Raw genomic sequence first — 20,626 nt, 5'->3', positions numbered from 1 at the left:
AATTACTCCTGTGATTATTTTATCTGACATGGCAAAAAGAATTCTGCAGATACAATTAAGGTTACTAATCAGTTAACTTTGAGTTAGTCAAAGAGGGGATTATCCAGGTGGGCCTGGCCTAATCACAGGAGCTCTTGAATTATGCGTCTCGAGGTCAGAGATGGTGATGTCAGAGATTCAAAGAATGAGGGAGACTGACTTGCGAAAAATTCACTGTTTGAAGATGGAGGGGGCTGCATGGTAAGGAATGTGGATGATCTCCAGGGGTCAAGCGTGGCCCTCGGCTGTCAGCCGCAAAGATACGGGGACCTAGGGCCTACAACTGCAAGGACGAGAATTCTGCTGGCGATACGATGAACCCACGGGAGGATTCTTCTCCCGCACCTCCAGGTGAGAACTCAGCCTGGAGGAAATCTTAATTCCAGTTTTTGAGACCCTGAGAAGCTGTGCCCAGAGAACCCAGGCTAGCCTTGTCAGTCTCATGACATACAGAACAGCGAACTAATAAATGGAGGTGATATTAAACTGCTAACTTTCTGGTATTTGTGACATGGCAATAGAAAACTAATAGAACCAAGATATACTGGGAATGACAGAAAACAAATGATTAGAAACGAGAGGGAAACGGTGACGACTTGGTGCCCTGTGAAAGAGGAAGTCCCCAAATATAGAGCAATATAAATAGGATGAACTTTCGGGCAAAATTGGTAGATGCATAGAATTGTCAAGATAAACACATTTTAAAATCGCATGTTAACTTTTTCAAAGAATATGCTCAATAAGTTTTTCTTTCAGAGATCTTGTCAGGTGAACCACCTTTCAATTTAAGCACTGAGTCCAATAGTTCATCTGAAAAAAAAAAAAAAGCGCACTATGTGCCCTACTTTCCATGTTCCCAGGCTTTCTGGATGCTCTGCAGTGCATTTATCATCCAGATTAATATCAAGACTCACTGCTCTAACTTTGGAAGTCATATTAAACATACTATTTGAAAGTAACCAACACACTTTAAAAATAAGCTTATCCTGTTTCCCAGACTGCAGATGCCTTACAGTTTTAGGTGTGTTGTAAGAAAACCAGGCATGTGAGATGGTAAGGAAGAGATGCCTAGAGAAAGAGGGTAGATGTCTGCCAGAAGGTGGAGCCATCAACTCAGACTGAGAAGCAAGGGCAATTCATTAGCTCTTTTGTTGAAATCACTAAATCTGGGTGAGAGTAGGCTTATAGGAAGATGAGAAAGAAAGAAACCCAACATGGCACATATGGATAAGTGCCACAGAAGGGAACAAGAATAACATCCTATTCTAAAGACTCTGAGGAAAAGACAACCCAGAGAAGAGATCTAATCTTCTACAGGAAGTAGAAGAAAATTTCAGGAAATGTTGCTATTCTCAAAAGAATATACTACACTGATAAAAAAAGAAATCTAAAGTGTCACATCCTCTTACAGGATTACAAGAGAAAAACCAAATGATCCAGTCATTGGATAGAGAAAAGTATTTGATAAAATTCAACAGTCATTCTTGATAAAAACCTTTAGCAAACTAGGAATAAACAGGAACTTCCGTAACCTGATTATGAGCAAACTTCTCTCTCAATAGTGAAACATTAGAAGCATTCCCTTTAAAATCAGGACAAGGCAAGGCTGCCACAATCACCACTTCTGTTCTTCATTGTGCCAGAAGTTCTAGCCAGCAAGTAAGAAAGAGAGGAAAAACGATGTGAGGTCTATGCAGTAGCAACGAACTGCCAGAAAACCCAAATCTTAAAAAAATACTATTTGAAAAGACACAAAATATAAAGCTATGTCTATATATCCATCTGAGGATAAATCTAACAAAAGGGAGGTATGTATGACATGCAAGGAGAAAATTATCAAACTTTGATTAAATTCATTAAAGAGGACCTAAATAAATTGATAATTCATCGTTAATTGTGATTGTATATATGTATAAGTATGTGTATATATGCATATAATGTGTATGTGTATTTGGAAATAAAACATCTACATGCACAGAATAAAGTCTAGTAGTAAAAACACCAAAATGTTCAGATTTGTTACCTTCAGGTAGTGGGATTATAGATCTCTGTATTTGACTATTTCACTATCTTTTAATTTTTTTTTACCATAAACCCCAAATTGTATTGTTCATGCATTTAAAAAATTTTACATTTACTGTATCATACTGTAAATATCTTTTCAAAAGTTAGTTAATGGTCATGTTTCTCACAGCAGGTATTTTCTAATTTTTCTACTGTGAGTTTATATTACTTGTAAAAAGAAAATCACAAGAACTTTTTTTCCTTTTTTTTTAAGTTACATTTCTTTACCTTCTTCATCAAGGCTGCTAAAACTTTGCCCTTCGGTCAGTAAATCCCGCTTCTCATCCTTCCATTCCTGGCTCATTGAGGACACAATCTCCTGTGAGGTTGCCTTCAGGGCAGCGATGGAATTGCACCTTTTTTTAGAAGGAGAGGCCTTCAAAGCTAGACACAAAGGAAAAAGGAGACAAATAAAGATACTTCTTGTAAAACCACATTATTGTTTTATTTATGAAGATTTTACTTACCCTTTATAAACATTTTAATCATGATTTGAGTAGAATGCAAGAAGCTGTGTTTTATACACATAGCAAAGGGAAAGGAAATTGTGTTTTGGAAATTTTATTTGTCCAAAATGACTTGACTTAAATCAGAATATCTTAGAATAAATTCGAGTTGAAACGTCTCTCCAGATTTTGAAACAAAGTCTTATTTGAGGTGAAATTCAAATGTTTTGCTGCTGAAGAATTATTTTTCCTCCTCCAAGCAATGCTTTTCTACTGCCAGGAGGAGGTTGGGTGGGCTGGTAAATGCAGATGGTAAAAGAAGGAGAATTTCTCACGACCCTAGTTTTATTAACTTGGGACTGGGAATTTCTCAACATGCCAATCTTATACTCGTGTTGCCCAATTTAGTCCAGATACTTCTGGTTGCTTTTTTCTTTCAGTGACTTTCTTCTGAAATTTCCTGCCCTTTGGGTTTTTCTAGGTCACAGTGACGTCAGATGTATAATTTAGTCCCGATCTTTGTCTGAACAGCATTCTACAACTTCAGAAGTGTGTTGGGAACCTGAACCAAGGCAAACGTACTTCCCATCAATCATGCTCACTGATGGCTGTGACTTTACTTGTGATATGTCAGTGCGTGCTGTGTCAGCTGCAGCTGGACCATCCCCATTTACATTCACTCTTTGCTGCAATAATTCCTCTTGGCTTAATACTGTTAGAGAATTTCCTTGGAGGTTAGGGGGAGAGGAAAGTTGAGGCTTGTTTATACTTTCCCTTGAACTTGTTTTTGGCAGTGTCTCTCCTCCTTTGGAGGTTTGCATTTAGGAGTAATCTGACAGAGGATGCTTTAGAGTAATTGTGTTTGGCCTTGGGAATCGCAGAGTTTAGATTACACAGAGGCCAGCCCATAGGCAGCCTGCAAAAACTTAATTGGAGAAGGACTTTGGGACACACAAATGAGGGCAGAATAGAAGGCAATCTCTCCACTTACAGAGAAGGGAAGGTTTATGTATCCCGTGAGCATTCTTATAATCATAATATTATCACCACCATAAATAACTTTTGTAGAGGGCTTCAGAGTTTGGAAGTCAACATTCACATTCCATATCTCAAATTGTCCACAAGGAGGTAAGCCCTGTCGTAGGTCTAAAAACTGAGGGAGGTACGCTTTTTTATAGGTCCAGAAACTAAGAGTAGAAACGTAATGGCCTGTTCAAGTTCACAGAGCTAGAAAGCATGAAACCCCAGGTATCTTTCTTTGTTTCTTAAGTTGTATAATTGGCGGTTCACTTCATAGCTCTTTAGCATTCTATTTTCTGGTTAAAGTAAAAGAAAAAAAAAAGATAAAACGAGATTTTTTTCTTTGAGGAGATTTTGAATGTTTAAAAACAAATTAAAATTGTACTTAATAGTAAATAAGTTGGACCAAATAAGTCACATTTTTCTTAACTTCTCATCCTATCAAAACTGTGTTCACACTTGCTCTGTAGGTGTGAAGTAATCAAACAGACACTGGTTCTTGCCTTTTAATATTTTATCTGCTAACTTTTATAAACCCCCAACTCTTGTCTTTCGATACAGTATTTTCAAATAAAGTGGGGAAGTGGACGGGGGCCACCTTTTCCACTGTGGCAGGACTATAAGCATTATCAATACTATCCAAGCAATAAAAGAGCGATAAAGTATTCAAATGTGCTTAGAAGAGGAAAGACTTTGTTCAATAAATAGTACTGGGACAATGGTTAACTACTCAGGAAAAAACAAGGTTAGATCTACCTTGCTTCATACATCATAGTAATACCACATAGATTAAAGAAAAACAAAAACCAATCCATACAAGAAAAACCAAGTACAAGAAAAAAATGAGTGAACATTTATCTGATTCCTCAATGGGGAAGTACTTTGTAAACATAAGAATGAGTAAGAAAACAATTCTAGTTATAACAACCTTAAAAAATACTTAAGAATAAATTCAACAAAAGTGCAAGACTTATACACTGAAAACTACAAAATATTGTTAAAAAAAATTAATGAAGTCCTAAATAAAAAGACATCTATATTCATGGACTGGAAGACTACATACTGTTAAGATGGCAATCATTCTACACATTCAACACAATCTTTATGGAAATACCAGCTGCCTTTTATTTTTCTGCAGAAATTGACAAGCTGATTCTAAAATTCTTAGAGAAATCCAAGGGACCCAAAATAGCAGAACAATTTTGAAAAAGAACTCACATTTTTGAAGGATTCACACTTCTGATTTCAAAACTTACAATACAACATTAAAATAATCCGGACAGTATCTTACTAATATAAGGATAGGCATACAGATCAATGGCATAGAACTGAGAATCCAGAAATAAATCCTAACATTTGTGGGCAACTGATCTTCTTCTACAAAGGAACAAAGATAATTCAATGGGGGAAAGAATAGGCTTTTCAACAAATTGTGCTGGGACAAGTGGCTATCTACATGCAAAAGAATGAAGTTGGGCTCTACCTTATACCATATAGTACTAAAAATTAAACCAATAGCTGTAAATCATGTATATGGTACCAGAAACTTGTGTCCAGAATATATAAAGAAGTCTTAAAACTCAACAATAAAAAGACAAGTAATTCAAGTAAAAATGGGCAAAGGATTTGAACAGACATTTCTTTAAGGAAAATATAAATGGTCAATAAGCACATAAGATATTCAACATCATTAGTCATTAGAGAAATGCAAATCAAAACCACATTGAGATACCACTTTATATCCACTAGGATGTCTAAAATAAAATAGCCAATAACATACATTGGGAGAATGTATATAAATTGGATTTCTTATATGTGGATGGTGGGATTGCAAAATGATGTAGCTGCTTTGGAAAAGAGTTTGGCACTTCCTCAAAATGTTAAATGGAAATTTACCATCTAATCTAGCAATTCTACTGCTATATACCCAACAGACATGGAAACATAAAACATATGCCTATATAAAACCTTGGACATGAAAAACTGCATTACTCATAATAGCCAAAAATGGAAACAATGCAAATATGCATCAACTAATGATGGGAATAGTCATAAAATGGAATACTATTCAGCAATAAAAAAGAATAAAATACAACAAGATGTCTAAACATTGAAAACATGTTAAGTAAAAACAGCCAAACACCGAAGATCACATACTATATGATTCCATTTATATAAAATATCCAGAATAGGCAAATCCATAGAGACAGAAAATAAATTAGTTGTTGCCAGGGGCTGGGAAAAAGAGAATGGAGAATGGCTGCTAAATGGGTATGGGACTTCTTTTTGGGATAATGAAAATGTTCTAAAATTAGATAGTGGTGGTGGTTGCACAGCTTTGTGAATATACTCAGAATCACAGAATTGTACACTTTCAAGGGATGACTTTCATACTAAGTAAATTCTATCTCCATAAAGATTTTATAAAAAAGTAGACTGAAAATCAAAATGAGAAAAAGTCAATAGATTTGACTGCTTGAGAAGTAAAATACTTGTTACATTAAAAACATACAAACTGGGTAGACTGGCAACACATGTCCTAGTTCACGGAGTTGAAGACCACTGATGGTGCCACTGATTTATATACTACTACTAAGACGGCAAAAACACGGTTCTCCCACCACCGGTCCTCGCAGTTCAGGCAGCAGGAAGAGCCCTGGAGAAGTCTGTGATGTTGTCAGCTAAACCTGTTCCTAGGAAGCCAAAAAAGGCTGCAGGAAAGGATGAATCTGCAAACAAAACAGTGCCAACAAGTGGGAGAAGGGGGAGCACAAGGAAAACAGGCCGAAGAGGCTAACCAAGAAACTAAAGATTGACCTGCAAAAAACGGTGAAACTAAAAACGAGGAAAGTTCAGCGTCTGATGAGGTAGGAGAGAAGGAAGCCAAGTCTGATTAATGTCACGTATCATGTCTTATCAGTGGCCCCTGTTCCCCTTCTTATACAATCCAGAGGAACATTTTAATCAACCATTGTATAAATGCAAGTTTTTTTAGTAGCTCTAGAATCATTTTTAAACAGGAGGGAATTTCCCCTTACCCCATTTTTTAAGTGTAAATGCTTTTTTAAGAAGTCAAATAATTTGCTGGCTGTTTAGTTTTTGGTACAACCGAAAATTAGTGGGATATTGAATATAGAAGGCTTTGATTGTCTTGGGTGTCAGCTTAACATTACACAGATGGGGGTAGTTTTTATATCCTATTATACGAAGCATACTAAGTGGTAATTTGGAGTCAGTTGTTCATTTAATATATCTTGAACATTTTAAATTCTTCTATTCCTGTGTTTTTGGCAGAATTGTTTCCTAAAGAAAACCATTCCTTGATCTTGGCTTTCCCTGTCAGAATTCTGTGCACTCTGTGACATTTTTGGTTGTAGTAGTCCAGTTTTCCTAGTAACTTTGTTAATGTGTTATGAAAGATTGAAAATTTGATTATGTAGTGCATATGATATTTTTTTTTTTTTTAAATTTATTGGGGTGACAATTGTTAGTAGAATTACATAGATTTCAGTTGTGCAATTCTGAATCACATCATCCATAAATCACACTGTGTGTTCACCACCCAGGTGCATATGATATTAAATTGAGAATTAATGGGACTTTGATGCATATCAACAGTGTATTAACATTTGAAGACATTGGTACTTGATATTCTATTAAGCAAAATTAGCTTCAAAATTTTAAGCTGCAAAGTCACTGGAATAATTGGTTAGAAAAGAATCACAACTATGTGACTTTTTAGGTTTTTGGTATGTATGTTAAAAATTGTGTACATATTGAAATGTCTGAGTACTTATCCTCAAATCAACCAATAAAATTTTGATTATAAAAGAAAAAAACAAAAGAAAGAAAAAACTCCCATGATAGGGAATTTCATGGAGGAGTCTCACTAAAGCTGGGACATTGAGGGCCACATCCCCCATAAACCTACCAGGGGCCACAAGAAAAGTCATGCTTTTCCAACTTGGCAAAGGGTGAAGGGACGCAGAAAATCTGCCTTGAAAATTTGAACCACAAGTTGATATTCACACAGGCATGCAATCTTAATAAACACTATAATATCCCATGGTCCATCTTAGGCAAACCAAACCAAACCAAACCAAACCAAACCAAACCAAACCACACCAAAAAACCAATAAACTTTCTTAAAGAATTTAATTTAATTGGTCTTAATTTGAGACCAATTTTAAGATACCACTGAGATAGTCAAATGTGAAACAAAAGTTTTTCTTAGAATAAGATTGAAAAAAGATTGATATCTTTAAAATGTAGAGTTCATATAAATCATTTGGAAAAATAATAAACAGCTACTATAAACAGGCAAATATTATGAAGCTCAATTCTCAAGGGAATGACAAATGGCTAATAAACATGAATAATGGTTGAATGTCACCAGTACTTAAGAAATGCAAAAGAAAACAACCATATAACATTTTTTTTTTCTTTTCAGGGTATTATAATTTAAAGAGAACAATTTTGGCTAAGGGTTAGAAGGGTGCGGACTCTTGTGGAAGTCTACAGTGACACAATCTTTCTGTGCAGTTATGTGCATTTTAACCCCCTCGCATTCCTTCTTGGAATCTATCTTAATCATAAATTTGGACACAACATTTATTTGAAATGATGTTCATAAAATGTTAGTTAGAAGTAGAAAAAGGAGAAACAATTTAAATGTCCAATAATGAAAGAATGGTTAAATAGATTACGGCACACCCATATAATTTTAATCTTGTATCGCAATTTTGAAGGGCGTTTTTGTATAATAAAATATACAATGATACGGGAAATGACGTTATAATATTATGCAAAAAATAGAGGAAATATACATAAATTCATACACCATTATACTATCATTTTAATAGAAATACACCTAGCACCGAAATAAAGATTGGTAGGAAGTACATACATTAATATATTAGTAGTGGATATTTCTGGGTTACGGGATATCAAGTAATTTTCATTGTTCTCTAAATTTTTTTATAGTTTCCAATATTTTTACACTGAAAGGGTTTTACACTCACAAAAATTAACTCAAAATATATTAAAGACTTAAATGTAATGTTTGAAACCACGAAACTCTAGAAGAGAACACAGGGGAAACAAGCTCCTTGCCATTGGTCTTGGCAATGATATTTTTGGATATGACACCAAAACAAGCAAAAAAAGCAAAAACAAACAAGTGGGTTACATCAAACTAAAAAGCTTCCACATAGAAGAAGAAATAATCAACAAGATGAAGAGGCAACTTACAGAACGGGAGAAAATATTTGCAAACTATATGTTAGATAAGGGGTAACATCCAAAATATATAGAGAATTCATAAAACTCAGTAGCAAAACCCAAATAATCTGATTAAAAAATAGGCAAAGGACCTGAATAGATATTTTCCCAAAAAAGACATATAAATGGCCAACAGGTAGACAAAATGTTGCTCAACATCACTAATCATCAGAGAAATGCAAACCAAAACCACTGAAGTTGAAGCTGAACAATAATGAATGTCAACTACAATTTTCTAATATATATAGTTACAAGAAGTGGAGTTCAGCATTAGGAATAGAGACAGTGGAAATGTAATGGCTGTAGGTGATGTCAGAGGGGTAGTAGACGGGGGGAGGGGGTTATCATTGTGTGAGGGATATAAATGATAAATATCTATTACATTGTTTTGTACACCTGACACTAATAAAAAATAAAAAATAACAACAACTACAAAAAAACACCATGCAGTATCACCTCACACCTGCTAGGATGGCTATTATCACAAAGATGAGAGTAAACAAGTTCTTGGCGAGGATGTAGACAAAAGAGAACACTCTGCACTGTTGATGGGAATGTAAATTGGTACAGCCACTTTGGAAAATAGTATGGAGGTTCCTCAAAAAATTAAAAATAGAACTGCCGCATGATTCAGCAATCCCACGTCTGGGTATGTAGCCAAAGGAAACGAAATCACTGTACTGAAGAGATATCTGCACTCCCAAATTTATTGCAGGATTATTCACAATAGCCAAGACATGGGAACAACCTACGTGTCCACTGACAGATAAGTGGATAAAGAAAATGTGGTCTACACACACACACACACACACACACACACACACACACACACACACACAATGGAATATTATTTGGTCATTAAAAATGAGGAAATCCTGCCATTTACAACAACATGGATGGACCGTGAGGACATTATGCTCAGACAGAGAAAGACAAATGCTGTGTGATCTGACTTGCCTGTACAATCTGAAAAAGTTGAACTAAGAGAGACTGAGAGTAGAAGAGTGGTGACTGGGGATAGGGGGTGTATGGGTGAAATGAGGAGATGTGGTCAAAGGGTACCAACTTGCAGTCATAAGATGAATAAATTCTGGGAATCTAATATACAGTATGGGGACTATAGTTAACAACACTGTAGAAAGTTGATGAGAGAATAGATATTAAATGTTTTTATCACACACACAAAATTTGCAATTATGTGAGGTGATGGATGTGTTAAGTAACTTAATTGTGATAATCATTTTGCAATGTATATGTGAATCAAATCATCACACTGTACACAAACTTACACAATGTCAATTATATCTCAATAAAGCTGGAAAAAAATTAAAGCCTTAAAAAAGGAAAGTCCTTTACTTTCATTAACAGAAATAAACTTCAACAAATATTATTTAAAAATCTGTCATATAAATATAAAATATGAACATTCTACTTTTTCAGGCTTTTTTGTGTGGCTAAATTGTCATGTTTTGGGTTATGAAATTGGATCACAGAATACCTAAATGATAAAAATAACATATGTAATAATAGGTTATTTTTTCCTTTTCACATAGCTTACAAACTTACTACATAAGTAGTACATATCCCTTGTGGAAAATTTAATAAATATTGATGTAAGGAAAAGAAAATCCACATAATCCCATGATTCCGAATAACTATTGTTAGCTTTGGGTTTGAGCATCTTCTTCTAGTTCCTCCCTAATGGTTTAGTTAGGGTATGGATCTGCGACCTTTCTTCTTTTTTAATGTAGGCATATAAATTCCCCTCTACGCAAGCACTGCCTTCACAGCATCCCATATTTTTGGTATGTGTGTTTTCGTTTCCACTCATCTCTAAGCTTTTTCTAATTTCCCTGTGCTTTCTGCTTTGCTCCACTGGTAATTTAAGAGTGTGCTGTTAAATTTTCACCTATCTGTGATTTCCCAGTTTTTGCTCATTATCGATTCATTCCATTGTTATTGGGAAAAAGGAGAAAGGGATTAAGAAGTACAAACTTCCAGTTATGTACAGCCTAGGGAATATAGTCAATATTACCACAATAACTATGTACTGGGACAGCTGGTTACTAGATTTATGGTGGTGATCACTTCATACGGTATATAAATGGTGAATCACTATGTTGTATACCTGAAACGAATATAATATTATATGTCAGCTATAATTAAAAATAAATTTTAAAAAAGATTCTTTGTATAATTTCAATCTTTTTGAATTTATTGAGAATTGTTTTGTGGCCTAACAATAAAGTCTATCCTGGAGAATATTCCCTGAGAATAACCACTGTTAACATTTTGATATATCCCATTAGAATTTATTGTGCATTTAGATATGCAGACCAATAAGTATATATTTGTGAATAAGTCTATATCTATAAGAATTAAGTGTACCTTTAATACACCATTTTTATTTGTTGCACAGTTTTCCATTATTTTATTGTGTTATAATATATTTAACAAATATATTATAGGGTTGAACATTTAGGCAGCTTCTAATTTTTTCCACCACAAAATAGGATTTTAATGATTATGGCATCAATAAATATTTGACTGGGATGCTTAACCATAATTACTAAATGACAACTGCTATTGGGAAATAAATAAGGCCAAACCCTTCCAATAAAAATCTTGCAAAGACACACATAGTGAAGTCAGTATGTAAGTGCTAAAAGAAAAAAAAAATTTCATAAGAATCTTACCTTGAATTTTCTTGAAAACTCTGGAATTCATAAACTTTAGAAATCTGTCTGCATAAAAGCTTGGTCTATGAACTGAAACGGTGTCCTGAAAAGACAAACCAGGTATCACAGATTCACATCTCAGACAGTTCATTTCAAGCTGGAAGAAAGAGCTATGCAATTGGTTTTCTCTGAGCCAATGTCCTTAACGAGAAGGTGTGGACTTTGAGAACCAGAAAAGAGCAGTGTCCTGTGTTCTGGGGGCCCAGGAGTTGGGCTGGGGAAGAGGCACAAGATTCAATCTAAGCAAAGATTCTAGATACTCATGATGAAATAAGAGCATGAAGAGGGGCAGGGGAGACACAGCAAAAAAACCCCTGCTATTTTATAAACCAAAACAGCTGATCCTCATTCTATTGTGCGCCATGAGGAGCTTTCAGTCATTTTTTTACATACAGGCCGACAGTGCCCCAAGTGTCATCCAGAATGCAGGATAACACTTTCAGTCAGGAACAAAAACTGGGGACATAAACAAACAAAACCACCCTCATGTAAGAGTGAGATCTAGGTCAAAAAAAAAAAAAAAAAAAGTGTGCTGGTTTCACCTCCCAGGAATAAGGTGCAAAGACACTGGGAAGATTCCTAGGAGACAAGGCTGGCTGATGACCCCTGTTTTATTGAATTATCTACTAATTACATAGAGTTGAACTGCATTAGATCCTTAACGCAACTCTCTCATGCGTGGTAGGAGTCTTTAGGACTGAAGAAGCATTGTATTGCAAATTCAGGGAGAGGGATGGAGGAGCTACTTCTGTATGTTATTCAGTAGTAATTTATTTACTAGCCAAGACATACATTTCTAGAAATAGTATATTTGCTTATTTAATGCGCCATTTTGATTACAGTTTTGTGAATTCCTGTAAGTAAACTTCTAAAAATTAAGTTTCGATTCTTTACAATATCTGCAGTGGGTTTGGAAGAAAAAATATACATTGGACCAGAGGTGTTAGCTCTAATGTAAAAAAGCTGTGGGATCCTGGGAAAAGACAGTGTCTTGGTGCCTCCGTTTTTTTCTTCTGTGAAGTAGGGTGTTCATGAAGCATAAAGTAACTGTAATCAGCATGTTACGAAGGACATGCCATGGAGGAACCTTCTTTGGTTAAATTACAATGGAGGATGAAACAGCGTGTTTACTCTCTCTCTCCTCCATATTCAAAGAATTATGTAGTCTCACCTTTCTCAGCCAAAAGGGAAAAAAAAAATTAACCCTGGCCTTTTAACAGAAGGAATAGTTGATCTGAATAATAAGCCTAAGTTTAATTCTTAGAAACTAACTTGTGAACATGTTGTTTAAAAGTGCATTCTGATGGAAGTCATTCCTTAGCATTTGGACAAAATACAGACATTTCATGCCGAAAGGTTATTACCAGTCTTCCACAGAACTGAGAAAGTGGGTATTCTTCTCCAAGAAAGGAGAAGAATAGCATCTATGATTTATCCTCTTTCAAAGGAAAGCATCTGCTAGCATCTTAAAAAAATGTGTGAGTGAATCTTTGACCAATATATTCTCTGGAACTGTCACTTCAAGTTATTAACCGAGGGAGGCTGAGGCCAGTGAATGTTCTGTCAGCAACAGGAAATTGAAATCTAACATTTAGATAGGAATGCGTGTGTGCGTGTGTGTGTGTGTAGAGGGAAAGAGGGGATAGGAGGGGAGGAGAGAGAGAGAGAGAGAGAGAGAGAGAGAGAGAGAGAGAGAGAGAGAGAGAGAGAGAGAAACTGCTCCTTGATAATTTTCTTCTGTTAATGCCAATTCTGGGTCCAAAGGACATCCTCTGTCAGTCTTAGTTGTGTATAAAAATCCATAACAATTTAAAAGTTTTCACTTCCCATGTCTTTATTATGTGTTGGGTATCAGGTTGAAAACTAAAGTGCATTATTTTATTTAATCCTCACATCAGCCCTATGAGGCAGGTACTAGGTACCATGACTATGTCCCTTGTACAGGTGGGAAAGCAGGCGAAAAGAGGCCAGATAACAAGCAATGTGTCTGGGTCACATGGCTAGTAAAGTGGTGAATGCAGGGTTCAAATCCAGGGCTCTCAACCATCAAAGTCAGGTTCACATCCTTCTGTAGCTTGGTCTAATGAGAACTTCATTTCAACTGTCCTACTGATCTTACCATTGCCTATGAAAAGAGTCTCCATTTTCTCATGGTCATCTCAAAATCGGGCCCTTCAGATTTCACACGGAAATAAGACATCATTTTGTTTTCCTGGCTTCTACCTAGCCACCAGGCTGGATGTCATCTATTTGAAGAGCTATTCAAATTTATGTTGTCTTTGTTGTTACATTTGAACCTATCTGCTAGTCTGATTCTGAGTTTAAAAAGACACTGTTTCCTCTGCTCTTCAGGTCTAGTGACACAGTTTCCTAGACATACTCTGAAGTCTCTGAGAAATCAGAAAAACATACAGTTTAACAAGGAACATGATAAGCCACTTACCCCATCATAAACAAGAGCTTTCCAGGAATGTTCTAACTTCTTCATTAACCTAAACGCAAACAGAAAGACAAAAATGAGAATGTAAAATCACTCCCACTTGAATTTTCAGAAGCTTTTGTTACTTTATTTTGAAATAATAAAACACTACTTCCCCAAATTTCTTACCTATATGATTGCAGAATATCTATAATGCCCATAAATAAAAGTAGTTTTTCTCCCTTATGGCTTTTAGCTGGAATGCCTCCCATTCTGTTGATAGAGCAAAAGAGAAAATATTTTATAATATAAGAATAGGATGTTAAAAACAATTTCTAACAAATAGACTATAAGTAAAAATGGACAATCTTTAAGAATTCTAAACTCTCTCTCCCTTCATCATTTTTTTTTTTTTTTCTGGAATCAGTTAGTCTTCCTGGGAATCTAGAACGATGTACTTCCCACAAAGGGGAAAGATATGGGTGCCAGCACTGAAGAATTGGGTGGAAAGAACCCAATTAAAAAATTATTCCTATTTTAAAACCATGAGCAATAATTTAAAAAGTATTTAAAAATATTCCTTTTAAAAAAACGTAACACTTTTATATATTTACTGTGAGATTTTAAAATAAAATATAGAAAAGCACAGAGAAAAAATATATAAAGAATCCATACATAGGATGCAAAGAAAATCACTATTAACATTTGGTACACCTTTCCTGTGTGTGTGTGTGTGTGTGTGTGTGTGTGTGTGTGTTTATTAACCCACAAAAGTCATTAATTTATCATGTTTTATAACCTGAATTGTTCACTTTCTAAGTGATAAATATTTCCTCATATTCAATGCTAATGTGATTTTAATGGCTGTGTGGTATTTCACTCTACTGAGAGAGAATAATATTTTAAATCAATTATTGGACATTTAGATGGATTTACAAGCAAGGATTTAAAAAAATAGTTTAATATGTAAAGATTTCCTTTATAAAAGTGAAATATGCCTGTGATTTAGTCATTGTTGAAGACTCCTGGAAGGCACACTTATGGCCAAGGAAAATGATTTCTTTCTGTCTCCTTGCTCAGCTGGTACACACATGTGATGCAGTCAACCAGTTCAATAATTTCTTTGGTTGTAATTGTTTCTTTTAGTCACTATGTACTTTATACATGCAAACTCATCCTCCAGTTACTACACACCTGCCTGAGGCGAGAGACCACATTTGCCAGAGGACAGGACTAAAACAACAGAATCCTCTTACGCAGATAAGAAGCTCTGAATTGCAAACATAATTCCTATCATGTATTTGCTTAAATACATGTTTATTCACATTCAAAGTATATTCTCCCTGCTGTGGTGGATGTTTTGAATATGTAGTAAATGGGGGTAAAAACATTTTCAGCCATTGTTAAAAAAAATGGAGCCACTGAAACAAGGAAACCATGTGAGTAAAAGAATGATAACTCAAAGAACTGCCACTCATCTAGTTTTCCACAGATGAAGAGAAATGAAGGCTGGCTCACTCCATTTCAGCACCAGCTAGGAATCTAGTCCCAAAGAGCCATCATGAAGGGAACACGATTGCATTTAATTACCCAATGACGTGGGCTGCCCCAATGAAGAAGGTGTGTGGGTGAGTTGCGGTACTTACGTGTCAGGGTTCTCTGTGATGCCTGCGTCTCCAGATTTCCCTGGACCCTGGATGGATTCCATTGCTGTTGAATAGAGGACCTTCTGCATCCCAGGCCGCTTAGCATCAGGCACATTTTGTGGGGTCTCTTCTTCTTTCTCTTTGAGGGAATGGTCCAAGATATGGATTCCCAGTAAGAGGCTATAGTCCATGATCTTGAAGCTTTCCAGTACCTGAGAAAAAAAAAGAACCAGGAGGCTGGTCAGCTTGAATGGTCCATAAGTCTCCTCTGCACAGAATCACTGCACTCTTGACATACAGACACATAGACACACAGCTCCTGCATCCCTCCCAGGGGGTAGCCCAGAGGAAACATCACAGTAAAAACATTTGAGGGTATTAGTAGCTCATGTGCAGTAAGGATTATCACAATGACTTTGAGATGATATTTTTATACAAATCCAAAGTAAGCACATCTTTTCGTAACCCTCCATGAATGTTTCACTAATAGTATTTATTGAACACTTTCCATGTAGCAGGTACCAGTGGTTGACTTGACTATGACTGTCTCTATTTTACAGATGAAACAATTGAGACACAGAGAGATAAAGTAATTTGCTCAATGCTACACAGCTCGTAGTGGCATTGTCAGGATTTGAACCCAGGCAGTCATCTCCAGCATCCACACTCAAGCGCTAGCGCAGAGAAACCAAAAACCAGGGGTCTCTACAAACGTGTAGCCCCCTCAGCATGAAGACTCAGCTGGAATGTGTCCCTGTTTGAATTCTGTTCTTGACATCTTAATCTTGATGGAGTTCATTGGTCTCCCTTCCAAAGCTTGTCTTTCAAATCAGCAAGTCTTTTTTAAAAATTATGATCTCAATGAAAAACAGGACTTAATGCTTAATTATCCATTCACCAAACAGTGGGGGAGAGAAGGAATTAAAAGTAATTGGATGCCACCAGACAGAAAGAGTGAAGCTCTGATAGGGAAGCAGGGGGGGACAAGGGCAAGAGCAGAGGCAGGCAACGTGGCTTCTGAGTATGGTGGGGCTTGGACATCAGGACCCTGGAAGAGTGTGCAGGAGGAGAGCCGAAAAATAGGGTAATTCCCTCTATGATAAAGTTCTTTCCCTAGTAGCTTGCATATGGTTCTCTTCTGCAACAGAATTTTCTCATTTATTTTTTAAATTAAATTTACTGGGGGGTAACATGGGTTAACAGCATGATATAAATTTCAGCTGTAAAACTTTATAATACGACATCTGTATACTCTATTGTGTGCACACCATCTGAAGCCTAGTCTCCTTCCATCACCAAATATTGATCCCTTTATCCTATTCATCCTCCTCCCATACCCCTTCACCTATGGTAACCACCAATCTTACAACAGATTTTTTAATGCCTGGCATTTCTTATACAAAACTGCCCAGGCAGTAAGACAATCCTGTGTGGCAGAACAATTGTCTCTGAACCAATATCATCATCTATCACTATGCCCCAGTTAGGAAACGCATTTCAGGATCAGAGTTCACAGGTACTTGTTTAACCAGGGTTTGAATACCAAGAATTTCTTATGCTTCTCATTCTCCCTCAGCCCAACTGCTTTTTGATCAGACATTTATGATACTACAAAGAGGGTCAGGCCTGAGGAGTCAAATACCTGTGGCTGCCACTTCATGGATACCATCTGACAGCAGAACTTTGTGAACTATGGCACACGTGGCCTTGGAAACATATGGTCACATCTCTGGGCCTTATGCATCTTTGCTGTCAATGAGGAAAACTGAAAGTGGGCTGCAAAGGAGTATCCATTATCCCAGAGTGTTCACCCTTCATCTCTCAGATACTGAGTACTTTCCGAAAGGAGGCAGGTAAGAGCTGAGAGGAGAGTTTTAAGAGGTTTAGACCATGGAACTTTCTAACCCAAGAGATCAGAGTGGCCCGACAGGAATGTGGCACCAACTTCCCCAACCTACGGAGCTGTGATGCCAAGATTGTTGGAGAAGGAAGCAAGCACGATAGGAACGGTTCTTCACCACTGATCCAACGCTTTGGCATCAGACCCATTGGTTGGTCCTCCATGGAGATTTATCAGCGCTTTACCCCTCCGTAAAGTAGCACAGAGCCGTGGAAGAAGAGAGAGCACAGCTTTACCCTGGGGTTGCCAAGGAAAGACCCAGTCGCTTGAAAGAAAACACTAATAGAGACTGGATGCTTATTTCAGACAGAAACAAGTGTAGAAGGATCTTAGCCTTTGTAATTCTCAACCATACTGAAAGGATGGCTTGGGAATCGTGCCCACTCAGACAGCTCCATAAAGCTGTACAATGATCACCACCTGCAGATGCCATTTTGTCTGCTCACATTTATTAGTGTTAGTGCGTCCCTTCCTAGAGAGACTGTTGGATAAGGACATGCAGGATAAAGAGCATGGACTCTGTGACCTTAGGCCGCTTATATCACCTCCCTGTGTCTCAGTTTCTTCCTCTATAAACGGTGACAGTAATATTACCTCGTACGTGGGGTACTTGTGAAAATTAAATATGGTAATGCAGGTAAAGTGCCCAGAAAAATTCCTGGTACAAAGAAAGTACTCAGTTAACTGTGAGTGGCCATCCTAATTATAAGTCATGGTGACTCGTTGCTCTTATTAGTGCGAGAGACCAGAGATGTCAGCTGGAAGTAACGCCTGGAGTTACACTTCTGAAAACAAAAATTCGTAAAAAGCCAACAAAAATAAGACTGCACTTCTAGCTGCTTACCAGGTCCCTTTTGGTGTGCCCCGATTCCTTTAGAAGTTCTGTTAGTAGGTACCCAGTAGCATCATTTAGATGTTCAACAGGAAAAGGTCAGCTGGCACTAGAGCACTGCTGGTCACGGGGCTATCCAATGATGGCCCCATGATCCGTCCAAGGGTACAGTGTCCTTTTCATGGGCAAACGCCACAGCCCTGTGCCCTGCGCAGCCCAAACTACTTATTGGTCTGAGGATGTTCCCTCCAAGCAGTGAACTGGCTTCAAAAGCAGACTGTAATCAGACCCTGTGACGACGTGGGGAGGGTCCCTCACAAACATCCAGAGTGGTACAGTGGAGAGGTAAACACACAAGGCACTCCGGATGCCACTGTATTTATTTCATTTTCTTCCGCAAAGCATCCACAAATTAATTCTGCTTGTCAAAAACCTTTTTTTTTGAAAATAACTTTTCTTATATTTTTAATGCACTCTTTAACCTGAACTGGTTGTAGTCGCAGTCTCTTTTCCTGTCCAAGGACAGGCCAAAGAGAACATGTGCATTTTAGAAGTGATACAAAGTCAAGCTGGGGTCCAACGGTAGCTATTCATGCTGTCCCAATGCTTTAAGTCGTCAAATATTTGTACTGTTTTTTTTTTTTTTAAATTAACTTCAAGAGAGAATTAACTAAGAAAAAGCTACAGATAAATTTTAAAAGAGATTCATTTTTCTCTCTACTCTTAAATTGGATCGTCGGCATTCCTCAATGGTGCTGAACTGTCCTTAGGACGTCAGTCTCCTACTTTCAGAGTGAAAGGCTTAAAAATGATCAATTCTGTTCTCACGGTATGAAGAGCTGACCATGATAGTTAGCTTTTGGGTTAGGTAAAGTCACCACCCGTTAAAAAAAAAGTTAAGGAAGCAAAAGATAAACATATAGGCATATATTTTTAAATCAAATTCAAAACTTCTGTAATGGAAATTTCTGGGAACAGGTTTTAGTCATGTGCATTGCAGATCTGCATCAATTAGGAATGAAATAGTTCTGTTATTCATAGCCCTTCATTTCCTTAATTAAAGGAATCTGTAAATCTGCCAAAATCTTAACATTGTGATCTTTAAGAGTACGCAATATTCTGCAACATGACAGCCACCAATCCGTCTAGTCTGTCCCTCAGGCACATATTTTGTTCCAGACTGTCTGCCTGACCTGGCTGTTGTTGGTGGATTCTGTACCTGTGCATCTGTTACGCAAAATACAGGTTGCAATGCAAATACAGCTGCTTTTCCATCTACCTTGGGGAAGACTTTATTTCTTCAGTTGTTCCAAAAAAAAAAAAAAAAAAAAAGCAGGAACGGTTCACAGACATATGTAAAACTGAAAGCAAGTTGGAATACCACAAAGTTTTCTACTGTCAAAGCCAGACGTTTTTTTCTCTCTCAAGGATAAGTTAATAATAATAATGGAATGTAGTAAAAAAAAAAAAAAAAAGTCAATGTCAAAGCAGCTGTTACAATATCCTGAAGACATGATGGAAACTATCTGTTCCTGAAATAAAAGCATACTCTCCAGTCCCTCTCTTGGCCAGTGATGCATTAGGGAAGCCCTATTCACATATAGTTTCTGTAGATTTGGTGACCCGATGTGGGAGGAGATGTTCTCACTCAGAATGACGGACACTGCTGTCCTCTTTTCACGGCCAAAGGTCATAGAGAGTGGCCGGCCCTCTTTTCCATCTTTTCTGCCCTGCTCCTTAGACCTGCACACTGTTACCCGTCCACTGCTAGAAGAAGCCAGCGTAGCTTCACAGTGGTTAAGACTCCATGCTCTGGACCCAGGTGGCCTGGTTTGACTCATGGCACTCCCATTAGTTTATCCTTGGGCAAAGTATGTAACCTTTTCGGGCCTCAGGACTCATCTGTAAAGCAGAGGTAGCAGGAATACCTACTTCACAGAGTTAGTGACGAGACTAACTGAGGTAATCCATGTTAAGTCTTAGGACACCAACTGGCATACAGAAAGCACCCAGTAAGTGTTAGCGATTCTTTATTGTCTTTGACACTCCTCTACCTGTAGAATCTCCCCTAGAATCTCCACTTACCCTCAGCTACCGTGTCCTGCCTTTTCTTGATTCTTTGCCTTTCTGTTTGTCTTTCCTGCTTTTCCTTCTGTGGCCTAAAGATGCTCACCAGAGTTCTCTCTTCAACTCTTTTCTTTCTCTACTTTTCAGCAGTGACATTCACTCTTTTCTTGGGGGG

The 20,626-nt window shown here is 37.1% G+C and overlaps 1 protein-coding gene across 1 annotated transcript in view; it reads right to left on the bottom strand.

Annotated features, from left to right (window-relative positions):
- PIP5K1B (phosphatidylinositol-4-phosphate 5-kinase type 1 beta) overlaps nt 1-20,626 on the bottom strand; it is a 282,047-nt gene that overhangs the window by 76,197 nt on the left and 185,224 nt on the right. Inside the window, 5 exon segments of the mRNA XM_033123070.1 lie at nt 2,332-2,487; nt 11,546-11,630; nt 14,031-14,079; nt 14,196-14,279; nt 15,653-15,864. Coding sequence (XP_032978961.1) covers nt 2,332-2,487; nt 11,546-11,630; nt 14,031-14,079; nt 14,196-14,279; nt 15,653-15,864 — 586 coding nt within the window.

Source organism: Rhinolophus ferrumequinum, chromosome 12 (genome assembly GCF_004115265.2).
Source record: "Rhinolophus ferrumequinum isolate MPI-CBG mRhiFer1 chromosome 12, mRhiFer1_v1.p, whole genome shotgun sequence".
Taxonomy (NCBI): Eukaryota; Metazoa; Chordata; class Mammalia; order Chiroptera; family Rhinolophidae; genus Rhinolophus; species Rhinolophus ferrumequinum.
The sequence above is the reverse complement of the archived record's forward strand: the minus strand, read 5'-3'. Positions and strand labels throughout refer to the sequence as shown.